General features: G+C 46.1%; 1 protein-coding gene across 4 annotated transcripts in view; it reads right to left on the bottom strand.

Annotated features, from left to right (window-relative positions):
• The window catches only part of LOC119224583 (A-kinase anchor protein 13), a 72,960-nt gene that overhangs the window by 23,534 nt on the left and 34,328 nt on the right, over window positions 1-15,098 (bottom strand). For 3 of the 4 annotated variants that reach the window (XM_062562058.1, XM_062562057.1, XM_037481767.2), the window contains exons 10-15: window positions 13,986-14,040; window positions 8,473-8,600; window positions 6,147-6,487; window positions 4,782-4,829; window positions 1,182-1,359; window positions 618-720 (exon numbers count right to left, since the gene is read on the bottom strand). In XM_062562058.1, the coding sequence (XP_062418042.1) occupies window positions 618-720; window positions 1,182-1,359; window positions 4,782-4,829; window positions 6,147-6,487; window positions 8,473-8,600; window positions 13,986-14,040 (853 nt within the window). The remainder of the gene's footprint in view (window positions 1-617; window positions 721-1,181; window positions 1,360-4,781; window positions 4,830-6,146; window positions 6,488-8,472; window positions 8,601-13,985; window positions 14,041-15,098) is intronic. The other variant, XM_037481777.2, reaches the window with a different exon arrangement.

Here is a 15,098-nt window from a genome sequence, read left to right as displayed (position 1 = left end):
AGTAATCCCAGGGGGTTTTCTGTCGCTAACTGTGCTAACTTTTGAGTTGACCAACAGAAAAACGCCATCCCTGCAGCACTGACTTCCCACGTGGTGTGATTTATTAGACCGGGGCTCGGTTTGAAGGGAGGAGCTGTGCTACAACTGCACCGCTGCATTTACAAAACCACTGAGCGGGACAGAGGGGAGATCTTTGGGTGTAACAGGCGTTTAAATACTTTGCACAGTGGCTTTTTAGTTGTATTTATTAAAGCTCCTGAACGTTCTTGCCTCGCCTCACTAGATCATTTCCCTCTCCACAGCTGAAACCTTTTTCAGTCTTCGATTAAAGAATGTAACCAGGATAAAGTTCTAAACTTCATTACATTTCTCATTTCGACATAAAGCATCGGAGGTTCACTTAGAAATTCACCACTTTATTGACTGATCTAGCATGGCCCACTTTTAATATATAAGACATAGATACCCAAGATATCTTTTAAATCTTTTATTAAAGTACACATGGTTAAAGAAGTATGATGAAAAGCGGATTTGTTAAATAATATAATGGTGAAATCTGTAAACCTGTGATGGCTAAGGGTGAAAAACAGATAAACAGCCTCATGATTGATACTCACCATCAGTGTCTCTCTGGCTGATGGCGAGCATGGATACAGACTTGGTGAGGGGGAGGGTCATGGGAGGACAACTGTTTCGCAGAGGCCGATACCGCCTTGATTTCTGGGGGGGGGGGGATACAAGCTTGAGTGAAACACAATGCATTATGAGGCAACAAATATAGGAAGAAAGGACACGAAACCCAGCGGAGATAATGTGGAACAAACCATTACCAGTCACTGAACTGGAAACAGGAACCATGAACTCATGGGGGGAACTACACAAAAGGTTAGCGATGTTGTGCTCGAATGTTGCTTTAAATCCAGCAATGAGAGCGGTGAGACGGCCCCAGAGGAAAGCAATGTTCATTCATTCTTGCTAATCCCCAAACTGACAAAGTTCCCCTGACTGTTTACGTGGAAGCATTTTGCAAATCCATTTCCCTCTCATGTGTATTAGGCTGAGGATGTTTGTGAGCATCCCTTTGGGGGCCGACTGTGCAACAGTGTGAAGATATGACATCTAAAAGGAGTAATGTTATTATGTGTGTGTGAGGGGGGAAGGGGGGGGGTGGGTAAGCTAACCAGGTCATGCAGTTGGCCATGCTGCCCCAGCTCCTCCTGCTCCTCTGTCAAAGACACCAGGGAGCCCCTGTCGTCGCCATCACGTCGGGGCATCCTGGAAGCCTCCAGGATCCGGGGCCTTTGAGTGGTGGGGCCCCTGACCTCGTCCTGGACTGCACTGAGCCCCTCCAGGCTGTAGCTGTGAGGACAGACAGAGAGCAGAGGTGACCTCAGAGAAGGAGGGGGTGACTTTCTCCACTAGTCTGCCGCTGTAGTCACACTCGAGCACGCCAGCAACAAGCATTCGGGGACGTGCACACATGCACTTGTTGGCAGACACACAGAGCTGGTCCTGCACAGTGTTGAGCCTGCAAAGTTATCGCAGAGCCCTGGAATAGATTTGCAGCCAAAGTGTCAGGAAAATGTCTTCTGACATGAGCATTGGCATAGAGACAAACCCAATTACATCGATCTATGACTGGAAATAAGGAGGCCTTCAAAAAACAAAACAATGACTGTGGAGTAGAAAACGACAGCCACATTTCAAGCTGAGCTGAAATGTCCGCTGCTCTATTCGCTTTGGGACGGACTCTGTAAATCTCTCCTATCTCGGCCGCTGGGTTTTGTGAGGCACTCCATTATCCGGCAAATCATCGGTCCGGGCACATTCCGATACCTCCAACCTATATCAAAATAATCACAACGTAAAGCACTATATTGTCCATATTAAGGCCTCCTTCTTGCCTGCATCGTTGCACAGGTCCTCGGTAATGGAACCATGAATAACAGCAGCAGCGTCCATAAAAAACGGCATATGCAAATGGGGCAGTAGGTCAAACACATCCTATTCAAAGAGGGAGAATGTGAGCATACATTTGAGCAAAATAAAACGACACAAAAAGATAACTCACGCACACAAACACACCTGAGGGAACTAACTACTTCCAACTTCCCCACCGCCGCTGTGGGGAGCATCAAGAGGGCAGCAGCTAAGGTGTGAGTGGGGGCTGGAGGGGTTACTTAAGAGAATCAAGGTGGTGGTGGGACGCTAGTGTGTCAGATAATTTTATGGGGTGGATGTGAGCTGCTGCTCCAATCATTCCTTTATAAAAATATGTATGCATATATAAAACTGAAAACTGAACCTCTGAATCCCATTTCATCTCTGCAAACATCTCCAAACTCCGTCCCATTCTCTCCTTCTCAGATGCTGAGAAGCTCGCCCATGCCTTGGTCTCCTACAGACTGGACTATTGCAATGCACTTCTCAGAGGGATCCTTAGAAAAAGCCTGCAGAGGGTCCAACTGATCCAAAACGCTGCAGCTAGGATCCTGATGAGAGTGCGCAAATATGAGCACATCACCCCCATCCTCCACTTACTTCACTGGCTTCCTGTCTCCATCAGGATTGAGTACAGGGTTTCCCTCTTTACACACCAATGCCTCTATGGAAATGCCCCCACGCTACCTCTAAGAACTCCTCCATCTACAAAAAACCCTGAAGAGAGAATGCATGGCATTTAAGTTCCAGAGTAGGCAAGAAGTGTCTCATGTGAAGGCGGTGGCTTTAGGGGCACTGGTTTCCAGTGCTTTCAGACCAATCGAGTGTCGAGTTACCAGTTGTGGTATCAAAGCCTGACTTCAGCTCAACTTTCAAAAGGACACGTGTCTTTGGTTGGAATTAACGAGGGTGCATTTGATTCATCTGTTCTAGGGTCTGCTTTGCCGCTTTCTAAAGGAAACGAATACTTGCACTCTTGTACTTGTATTTTTCATGTTCCTGTACATACATTTGTGTTCCATTCCAGTGGTTTGAGGGAGATGTTAAAATGGGAGTGCTCCTGCTTTGCCCATAGACGGTGTCACCGTATTTCTGGGAAATGATGTGGCACGAGCACGTGTTTGGGGAAGTAGCCCGGTACATCCAGCGGTGGTCCCAGCAACGGCCCAGATGAGAATGAAAAGGTTTCCTGAAGTGGTCACGGCCTGCGCTGTGACGCACACCATGAAGCGGGCCTCTGATGATGCAGATTGTGAGACATCAGAGTCATTTCTAATGACTTTGTCTAACACTCCCACAGTGAATTGGCTCGTGAGCAAAGAGCCGATGTAACGCTGAAGGAGCTGTGTCGCTCTATTCTGCGGGTGGATGAGGTGAAAGTTTGGGCAGATAGTTACTTTGTACAAAATGAGGTACTGGTTCGGAAGTGGGACCAACATTGTGAGGGTTTAGTTGGAGATCCTGTGTATCAGATTGTTGTTTTGTGATTTGGTTTTGCGTGTTGCCCATGATGAGTCATGATGAGTCATGATGAGACGGCACATGGGGGTAAAACGTGTGATCGTGTCCTCACACATTTGTCCGCAGGTTAAGAAAAGTGTTGCGAGCTACATCAACACCACATTTGAACAGCTGATTATTGATAGTGTAGGCCCTGTGCCTTGTATTTGTTAACGGTTATGTGCAGTAGCACCACATACCCAGCAGCATATCACGCACGCTAACAGCTAAATCAGTGGTGCGTGCTCTAGGTCAGTTCATATCCATCTTCGGCATACCTAGAGCCATTCACAGTGATCAAGGGTCACATTTCTCCTCTCACTTGTTCATGCAGGTATTGAAACTATTGCATGTGCAGCACAACCAGTCTTCTGCGTACCATGTGCAAAGCCAAGGAGCGTTTCCACCAGACTTTAAAGCCAAGGATAAGGGCGTACTGTGTGCAGACGAATGCTGATTGGGAGGACGTGTTACTGTGGTTACTGCTGTCTTCTTCAAGAGTGATGCTTTTCAATTTGAGAGCATTTAGATTTTTAATGGGACTTGAATTGGGATGGGGTTACAGCCCAAATAGATCCATGTGTAAAGTAGTTATCTAAGTGCAGACGTTTCAGCAGCACACCGGGGCAGATTGAGCGTAAGTGAAGGGCTGAAGTTGGAGGACTGGTTGTCTTTTCTGTACATGCAACAATATATCCAGCACACAGCTTGAAAGGAAGCAGCACAAATCCAAGCGCCGGAAAGTGCTATTTTACAAAATGTAAATGTCATGCTGTCATGCCATTAAATTGAAAGGCCTAACTCCTGAAAATTGACAGGAGAAGAATAAGTCCCATTCAAGTAATCTGCATTACACCCGTGACTGCTATCCTCAACCCTGAACAGGACATGCCCTAAAAAGAAGTACACGTGATGATGAAATGTGTGATTCTTTACATCCGACTCCCCCCCCTCAAAGGCAACACTATTCTGTCTCCTTTACGCTCCCTGCAGGAAGTTATTACACACATCCAAAAAATATCTCTGTTCTCAATCTCTAACCAGTGCAGTCCTCTGAGCCTCCAGATTTAAAGTTTCTCTGGAACTGCTTGTTACTAACACTGCAGACACCACTGTCTCCACCACCAACAGTATTTCTTGCACATTCCGACGAGTGAAAAGAAAGCAACATTTTTCAGTCTACTTTCCTGCAGCGATGGAGCACAATGCAGCAGTAGTTCAGCAAGCATACATAAAAAAAGTGATCCACAAAAAGCTGCACCTACATGAATGTGTCAAACCCGCCAAGCAACAAGTCAATCTTGACATCAGATGAGCTAATGAACGGGATATATTAGTACCTTCTCCTGTGAAAGGTCGGCTTCCCCTCACCAGGGCCACGGATGGAGCTGGAGGTGATGGATGAGAAGGAGATACGGGGAATGGTGCATGGTGGGTGAGGTGGTGGAACGGCAAGTCAAAAAGAACATAATGAATGGATGAATAAAAGGTACTTGCTGATAGAACCATCATCTCCACCATTTAGTGGGTTGGATATCTATGGCCACTGTGTGTGTGTGTGTGTGTGTGTGTGTGTGTGTGTGTGTGTGTGTGTGTGTGTGTGTGTGTGTGTGTGTGTGTGTGTGTGTGCGTGTGTGTGAATAAAGCTCTGAGGAACACAGCGTGGGAGGAATAATGTCAATGGAATTTTGTCAGAATAAATAAAGGGAATGATAAGTATATCTGTACATGATATATGAGGCTAGCTGGTTAGCTTAGCTTAGCACAAAAACTGGAACACTGTCTGGTGTTCCTCGACCTGGAGCATTGAGCAAAACTCAAGGACCTTACTGCCTCTGGTCAATAAACGAGGCCCCAATAAAACTATTATGAGATACAAGGTATTACCTACTTTCTAGTGAGCAACTGGAGTGCTGATATTTCAATGTCTTATCTCTGCATAACCCAGCTACATGTGTCCCTGTGTGTCCTTTCATTATGCCAAACATAAGTCGTTTCCTGTAGCTTCACACTCATCATACAGACACCATCAGCAAGTATTCTTTCAAAATGTCAAACTATTCCAGTCTAATGCCAGTAAAACAGTGAAAATTGAGCTGGAAGTGGATATAACATTTGTTACTTTAACTTTTCGCTAAAGTACTGCAGTCATTTGTTCTCTCACTATTCTGAGAGCCACAAAAATGTCACTACAGAACTTGACGCAGCATGTGGGTTTAGGAGGACCAAGAGCTTTCCTCTGTGCTTCCCTGTTGATCTACAAAGGGCATTATTCTTTCTGTCATTAGTGACAAAGTAAAGAAAGACGACAGAACACGTGTCGGCGCAGGCTGCTCACACCCGGCCCGGCTTTAATAAAAAAGTCTCAAGCAGTTGTTTTTGCCGTTTTCCAGGCCTTTCATAGCCTGTAGACGGGCTGGGACAAGCTGCCGTTCTAGCTCACAAGACAAAAGGTCACCATGTTCATAAATTCTCGATACGTGTTGTTTGAGTGGGAAGCAGCATGTGTTTACGCGCACACACACGTCGCTGTGAGTGTGTGTCTTTGTGTGTACGCATCTCGCGTGCCTACAACCCTACACAATTGCAACACAGCTGCTGGCCGCAGGAGGAGAAAATGCTCAACACAGCACAGTGGGAGAGACGTGGACTGCACGCTGCAGGTCCACTGACCTCTGCTGGTTAGCACCTAGCTAACAGCTCACCTCCTCTGGTTCATCTCAGAGTCTGCTCCGTTGTTCTTTCCAGGACCCCAGCTGTGGCGGCGAAGAGGCGACAGGGAGCGGAGGCTGTTGCGGAGGATGCTGGAGCGTCGCGGCACCTCCGTCACTCTGTCCTTGGCTTCTTCTTCAGCTTCAGCTGCTGCTCCACCACCACCACCTGCAGCGATCGGAGCCCCGGCCTCCTCTGGGCTCCAGCTGCATTCCAGGCCCTGGCTGCCCTCGGGGCTGGAGCTGGACGGGCCGACGCTGGCGGTGTCGTCCGTGGAGGAGCAGGAAACGGAGACCTCGCTGGCACTGTCTCCTCCCGTCACTGGTTCATTGCTCTGCACACATTCAAGACATATAAATATACATATTATTGTCACTGAAAAGGGAGGACCTGCCAAAGAAAAGGAGCATCACCTGAGCCAGAAGAATGGCTGCATCAAATTAGAACATTTGAGAACTCAATGTTAATTGACTTATGATTTGAGGAAGCAAACATGTTAAAAATAGCTGCTTTCACTTCCACATCGGAGAGCCCAATGATCAGCAGCGATCAGAGCCACACAGGAAGTGGAACCACCAACCTTTAACTGACCAACCTGAAGTGAATTGAATAATACACAACACAAGTGAAGAAAATAGAACTCAATAGGATACAATAAAACAGAACAAAAACAGGAAAACAAAAAAGGATCTGAACAGAATGGAATGAAGATTAGAATAAAGCAGAATACAATAGAATGTAGAAATATAGCATAACACAACAGAGTGGAAAAAATAGAAGAACAGAACAGCTGTCCTTATTATTGCAATTAGCTAGCATATCACATGGCATCTCTATCAGTATTTCTTCACTGAAGCATGCAATGCACTTAGAACAGGCAGGAGAGCTATTTACTACAGTTATATATATAATGAGGACCAAATACCGAAGCTTAGGGATAACGAGCATGAGCCGCTTTATAGCAACACTGACGTTAAAACAAATGCCAATAAAGGACCACCTTGTGAAAACAGGCCTTGCAGAGGGAAATATATATACTGTATATATATAAAAGTATTGTTCTGTCCTTAGATTATAGCCTAATATGTAATACAATTTGACTACTTTAATGAAGCAATGAAAACAAGGGAAATGTTCTTCGGGCTGGGAAAGCGCTCCTGGGTGTGCGTGCACACACACACACACAGGTATGGTCCATTTAAGAGCTCATTTGTAGGTGTGACCTTTAACTGGGGCTATTGTGCTGCCAGCTGCAGCGAGCGAGCCGAGCATAGAGCCGCCTCTGTTGGAGAGCTTGGAATGAAAGATCCGCTTCATACTGCGGACAAAACTTCCTGTGGGAGCGAGAGGACGTGTTTGTGTGTGTGTGTGTGTGTGTGTGTGTGTGTGTGTGTGCGCATTCAGTGTCATGTTACTGCAGCGTATATTTGTGAGTCACATAACTTCAGCTTTAGTGTTTTGGAAAGCATTTAGATGGGTCCATGTAGGCTTGTAGATGAAGTTCAAAACCTTACAATTAGTAAGCAGAAAGAGGAAACACTGTCTTGCTTAAACGCACATGGACGTGACTGATGTTGGGCTGACCCTTTAGAGAGATCAAAAGAGTCCCTTAGAGTCATGAAACGGTGTGTTTCCCCATCAGAGTGCATCGAGGACATTAATCCTTGCTTTACTGATTAAGGTCCTAACCGTCAGCACCACATGTTTTCTGCCGTCTACAGCCAACCGGACCCAACCGGAAGCATGTTTCAGAATAAGAGACAATTATTTGAACCGCATGGCTTCAAACAGCCATCCAGCGACAGCAGGGACCACAGCTCACACTTCTGTAGAGCTGCCGGATCAAAAATAAATAAATAAATAAATAAATAAATAAATAAGCAAGATGCCTAGTAGATGTTTGGCATCCCAGCCTGAGGGCGCTGATAGATGAAAAGCCAAGCACAGGCCGACAGCATGGCTCCATGCAATCCCCAAACGGCCAGTTGCAGGGGCGAACATGCTGTCTGGATCACAGGCGCTGGAGGATCTGATGAAAGGCGTTGAACCCGGGTTCATCATTTATTAACCATTTAAGGATCGTTTTGCAGGTCCGGTAAGCCGGGTAACACTCGCATGGAACCACAAAGAACAGACATGTTTTTTTCTGCACTGTAAATATAGGATTTCATTGTTTTGGGCAAAGTCAACGTGGCTTTTCAATAAGTGGAATGGGAAGCAGAAAACCCTCCAGTTGTGGGTCCGGTTTGTCCGTGCCAAGCAACCCTTTCCTACCGACACCCCCCCCGACATACATTAAGAAGGAACTGCGAGCCTGACCTTTGTGAAGACGCTGTCATACTCCGGCTCGGCGATCAGGAGGCTTTCTACGTCACTGCCACAGTCTCTGTGAGCCGAGGAGACACACTGGGAGAGACTGGGAACCCTGGGGAGGGAATGTGAGGAACCTGCAAGACGTTAACAGAGAAAAACAGCAATCATAACTCTGAAAACGGTTTCACTAATGGAAACACGAAGCATTGTATGAAAAAAAAAAAAATACAAAAAAAGCTGCTAGGATGTGATTGAAGTGAGATTCCATCAGCTGGATATTTTCTCAACGAGAGCGTTTCTGCAGAGAAATAATGTGTTTTCATTCCCTCCTCTGAGACATAAGCAGGTCTGTTAGACATCAATGAAAAGACTTCTGGGAACCTGAGAAGGTGTGAAAAGGTCTGGCGGATCAATGGCCGACTGTCCCGACTCCAGCGGCTGTTCTATGCATTTAAAAGGTCTGGGAGCAGAGCTGAAGTTAGAATGGCATGGACCAATGTATTGATTCGCCTGCCCAACTGGACACTGATGCTTACTTCTGTAGCCTTAAAGTTTGTCTCTTCAGTTCCCAGCTGTTTGATCATAGATCAGCGCGTAGACAGATTCCAGCCCACTGTGTGCAAACATCCTCCCCAAACTGATGTGTGTGTGTGATGGAGTGAGTTCCCACTGCACCTGAATCAAACACATTCAATATCTTCCACAAAAACAGCCCACTGCACTCACTGTAAGATTCCTGTACTACTCTTCAAGTCTTAGCACTCCTTAACCAGAATGTATCCCACAGCAACCCACCACGAGCCTTTTGGGGGTTTGAACACACAAAATGCCTCTTTTTTCTTTCTTTTTTAAATTCTTTGAATAACAAGCAATCCACCCAGAAGTCTGCACAATATTTTCTGAGGGGTCAGAAGTGGATTTATTGGACATGTAAGGACATGCAGTGATAAGGTCCCGGGCAAAGCTTAAATAGTACCATTACCAAGGCATCGCTTGCTTTAGCCAGACGCCAAAATCAACTGGATGAAATCATTCGGCGTGTTTGTTATTTTGTGCGTCACTCGGGTCTATTTTCAGCCAGGGACAAAGGGGAAGTTATTCTTTGTCCCACAGGAACATTTTCCCTCTGCTCATATGAGAATATGAGAAAGAGGAAGTTCCTAGTGGGTACTGCAAGAACCCTGAGGATGAGAAGCCGCCTGCTCAGGGGGCTGCTGGGGGGGGGGGGGGGGGGGATGTGACACTTCATTTTAACATAATAAACCAGCAATAAGGGCAGTGGGGTGGGGGGGCTTTACAGCCACTGGGCTGGCTACTAAAGACACGTGCAAATGCATGTAAACCTAGGTGGGCTGAGGGGGGGTCAAACCCTCCTCTAAATAAGAAGCCCACACACTGAATCTAGGACAGTTGAGCCCAAAGAGGAGGGATGGAGGTGATACCAGCTGCTACAGCAGCCTGACTTCTGCATCATTTCCACCCGTTTGCTCAGGTGTTGACAGTTGATTTTCCTCATTAACACAATCTGAACCTGAACCTAGTGAACTAAACAGCAATCCTTTGTTTACTAATGAAAGTTTGCTTCTCAGTGTTTTCACAGATCAGAGAACTGGTGCCATAAATTAACCATTGTTTAGAACTACGGGGGAACTGAGTATTAATCAAGTCTGAATTCATCCATCAGAGGTGTCAGCGGTCTAAAGCCTATCTAGGAAATTAATGTCTCTTAATGTTTACATGAGACACCTTCAAACTGTTTGAATCAGAGAGACTTAAAAATAAAAAGCTCCTGTGGTTGATTTCTGGAAGGAGAGCTGCACTCGTCACTGCTCCCAGAGCGAATGCCTGAGCAGGGTGACGCCACACATACGGCCGCTTTACAGCATCATCAAAGGCAGCTTAGTTTAAAACAAAGTGCAATCCAAATGACCAAAATACACACTGACCTTTGACCCCTGTGACGTGGCAGAGCCCAGCGTCAGTAGATGCGGGTTTTTTGAAAGTTGATGTAAATCATTCTACTCCATGTTCTTCAGGATTCTAACTCCCCGTGCCCACCATGAAGTGGAGGAGATGTCAATGCCACAGTGTGTGTGTGTGTGTGTGTGTTTTGTGGGAGGGATCTGTGGCTGTGACAGAAGTGGGTGATGGGTGTTTTTTTCTGAGACTCCACACCCGTCGCACCTGTGCACAAGAACTAGCAGGGGCCTGTGAGCTCTGACAGCTGTCTGCCTCCTTCTGTCACAAACACACACACATAACAGGTGTAAGGACCTGTGAGGAGCTGGTGGCTGCTTGAGTTTGGATAGAACTTTTGCTCACCCCCCCCCTGTGGATTACTCTGACTAATATGCAACAAATATTCATTCCAACAACAACTCTCATTCTTATTAGCTGCTGTTTTTCAGGGTTTTTAATCCGCTGAAATAAATCAACGACAAGAAAAAAGGAAACCCAAGCTAACCTTGGGAGAAGAAAAGGTTTGTTGTCTGAAGAAAGAAAGCTCAGAGGGAGATATGATCCAAACAAATCATCCAGCCCAAAGAAATAACCAACAAGATGGAGCATCCATCGGGCCTCCGTGCCACAAAAACACCTCTCTACACACTTGGTACTATCAGTAGAGATAAGTCGCCCAGAGGCTTCAAAAGATTTCATCAGCCCTACAGATAAAAGCTTATTTTTCTTCATTCTCCTATAGCTCGTAGTGCGGTATTTTCTAAGCCGATGACTCGTGTGTACATTCTTTTTACAGCTCTTCGTTAGTCGGGGCCAGGTGGGTGTACTTTGAGGGGAGACCAGTGTTGAAGCCACCAGTAGAAGTAGAGCACCACTGGTCTAGTTTGAGCAACACACAATCAAACAACTACTCCTTAAAAAATGATGTCATTAGATCTGCCCTCTGTCTCCTCCAGTGTAAATGCAGGATTGCTGAGTCGAGTTGAGCGAAGCAGGTCGCGGCGGCGCCCCTTGATGAATGTAACATCCCGGCGCCTTACCAACAGCACTTTAAAACAGCAGCAGGGTGGGCTGCAGAACCGCAGGCGGCCGGGCTCACTACTGAACTGTGGCCTTCCCAAAGCACATTAGCCGGCTACATCATTGGCTGCAGCTGCAGGGCCATCATCCACCACGAGCAGCACACAGCAGGCTCAGAGGCTGAGGCTGTGCATCAAGTGCTCATGGGTCCCCTCCATGTGGCCCCTGCTGCTGTGTCGAAACTTTGGGAACTTTGTACGATATATCACTTAATGTGCTAAAACACATTTTATATTAACGTGCCAGACGGAGCTGACCACCCAGCGTGGTTAGACACAGCGGGATGTCACTTGCAGTCTCTACCCTGACCGTGACCTGGCTAGCCGTGTAACTTCAATTATTCTGGGTCAACCCATATGACCTTTGACCCTGACAAAAAGAAAGGGCAAGTCCCCCCCCGGCAAACGTTCTACCCAACTCCAGTGGTTACCTGACAGGAATAACACCCACGCGAGTAGCTCCCTGATAAGGGAATCAGCTCTATTTTAAAATCACTGCAAAATATTCAAGGAAATCAATCAGTTGTTGATGGATGAACGTTGTGGACTTATTTGAATTATACATTTGAATTGTATACGTAGACACACTTAGGCTTCTGGCCTGACCAACTAAACCAGAGACTGAAGGAGTTGGATCCGTTTAGTGAAGGAGAGATGATTTCACCAAAAGGAAGTGATGTCAACTTCTACTGCAGAGGAAATCCCACGTCACCCCCCCCCTCTATATCATCTCAGTTTGACCCTGCGGTTTTTTCTCTTTCACTTTCCATATTTGGCTTTGTCTTTCTTCACTTTGTTTGTCCCCTAGCTGACAGAATGGAGTTCTTTGCTCTGCAGGTTACAGACATGGATCTGATGCTCGTGTCCTATGGAGGTCTCAGTCCCGCTGTGGCTTATAGCCAGTCATACGTACACATCAACCTCTCATTTATTCACATTTCTTTTGGTCACTCCCCATGAACTGACTGATCAATATTCACAGCTGAGCTAATGCTGTTTATAGCCATAGTTGATTTGATATTATTTGGGGATATAAGAGGACAACGGATGCCCAACAACATACCCAGAGGTAATTATAATATAATATAATTATAAAAATATATCATGGACATAAGATGCATGTTAACATTTTCATTGTAAACATGTTAGCAATTAGCACCACTTCACAAACTTTTTAAAGGATGTTACATATCGGGGGCAAACAACCAATCAACAATAAAAGGTAAAGATACTTACAAATATTTTGTATCAAAACTATTTGTTCCAAATGTGTGACTTTTTTTAAATAAAAGGTAAGAGTAATAATTAAGTCCCTATTTGGATTGTAAAGTCTCAGCATTGTTGAGCACTAAAAAAACGAGAAAAACAAATGACAATAAACTGAAACTTAAATGAAACTGGAGTGAAGACAGACTGCTTGTGAATCCTACTTAACAAAGACAAAGACCTGCTGTTACTCTGCTTCCTGAGCTAACGTCACTACTCTGAACAGCAGGCTGCTGCTACTGTCCTTCCTGCTGTTCTGACACACCTCTGCCACTGATACAAATCAGCTGTGTCACACCCACAGGGTCCCTGCCAACGACGCCATGAGGTCAAATGGAAAAACAATGAGGGTCAACGGGAATGACTGTTACCACCCTGCGAAGTTGGCACATCATCTCGTTTGAGCGTGAGATAAAGAACCAAGTGCTCTGCTCGTCCAGTAAGGAAGCCCGCAGAGGACATTTTAGTCATTGTCTGCCCTTGTCTTAAAAGTACCTTCTTTCATCTATTTAAAGAGTTTCCATCATAATAATGGAACCCGGACTGCGCAGTCACACATTTATCTGCAGATTTACAACCCAACCCACAACTCTGGACCCCATGTTGGTCAATAAAAAGGCCTCCAAATTATACAGGAAGAACGAGAATCACTTAACATTAGTTCGCACTCGCATCACGTCCAGTGTGTGTCTGTGTTGTCAAGCGTGGCTTAAGAAACGCTCCTCTGGGATAAAACCAATACATTTAATGCTGGGAAAAATATTGGACATTCAAAATACTTTGGCATAAAACTGGCCAAACAATAACAGATATTAAATATAGACACAAAAATGCCATCGGAGTCAGAGTTCACAAAAATACCAGTCTGTTACTTCAAATTGCTCAGTCCTGTCGTTTCAGACCAACTTCTCACGGTCTCAGTTTCTCAGTTTCCTCTTTTGAGGTGAAAGAAGTATGGCAGACTTTACTTTACTTAAATCCAAGAGAAAACAAATCAGTTGCCAAACGCTGAGGCTCAACATAGAGTCTTTGGAAACTGGACCGTTTTGGCAAGACAAACTTCACAGGCCAGCTTAAAGGCAGGAAGACATAAATGACCCATATTGTCACTGCTGCAGTGTGGCTTCCAGCGCTGCACAAAACCTGTTGAATCCTCCTCCCCCTAATTAAAAAAAAGTCTGGAAACAGTGGGAAAAGTCAAGCATGAACTCTTACCTGAGTGCTGAGTGTTGCAGGGCTGATGGAACGACGCCTCTCTGTCTCGGTGGATCTACAGAGGAACAGGAAGACACTGAATAAGCCTCAGCACCATGTGACCGTCCCCCCACAGAGAGAGAGTGATGCACAGCAGCGTGGCCGTTAGGAAGTGCTGCTCAGCGCTCAGGACGGGAGGCCATCTTTGAGTATTCAACCGGACTCTAGAAGGTGAGCCTGAATGAATCCGGTCTGTTCTCTTGCCCTCTGGAAGCCACACTTACACTGACAGGAACTCAAAAACACACACGCAAGCAGACACACACTCATGTCACAGATAGGCTCTTGACAGACAGGGAGGGGGATCCGCTTCCTCTGTGGTCTGAGTGTCTATACAACAGCTGTGTGTGTGTGTGTGTGTGTGTGTGTGTGTGTGTGAGAGAGAGAGAGAGAGAGAGAGAGAGGGAGAACTAGTTTTTTTTTTTTAAACCCATGGGCAACGACCCACAACCCCCCCCCTGCTCGTCGACAAGCATCACAAAAGCTTTGACAGTTGGGCCGGTGCTGTACAGATGTGACGGGCAGCGAGCAGAGGCCCAGAGGAAGCTCGCTGTGCCATAAGAACCCAGACAACCACCCCAAGATTGAGTTGGACGAGCTTTGATTTTGGAATGTGTCTGACGTGGCTGATGAGAGGGGCATCCGCGAGCCCAGAAACAAGCAGAGCAGTGGAAGAGCGAGACGGGATCGGCAGGAGACAAACTCTACAGCTGAGACCCTGGAAACGAGTCGCCGATTAAAAGGGTCAATGAGATTAAACGGATGTTCATGTCCTCCTTCAATGGGTTTGTTCCTTCTGTTCCATCCTACGGTAGCTTGTTTCCTCCCCTGCTTAATTCTTCCCTGTTAACTCCCAACCCCAGTTAACCCAGGTTAAGCCTGGCTCACATCAACGGCCCCTAGCAGGGCCCTTTAAACATGGCTGCAGTAGAGGAGCCTGCAGGTGCCCAATTCAGTCTGAGGGAGACAAGAAGAGATGCTTTCTGTTTCACCACCACTCGGATGATAGATGCTCTCCTTGAAGCCATTGTACGGATCCTGAAGCTTTTACTGGATCGGTTATAGTGAAAAGTC

This window comes from Pungitius pungitius, chromosome 4 (assembly GCF_949316345.1).
Source record: "Pungitius pungitius chromosome 4, fPunPun2.1, whole genome shotgun sequence".
Lineage (NCBI taxonomy): Eukaryota > Metazoa > Chordata > Actinopteri > Perciformes > Gasterosteidae > Pungitius > Pungitius pungitius.
This window is presented reverse-complemented; position numbering and strand designations above follow the sequence as displayed.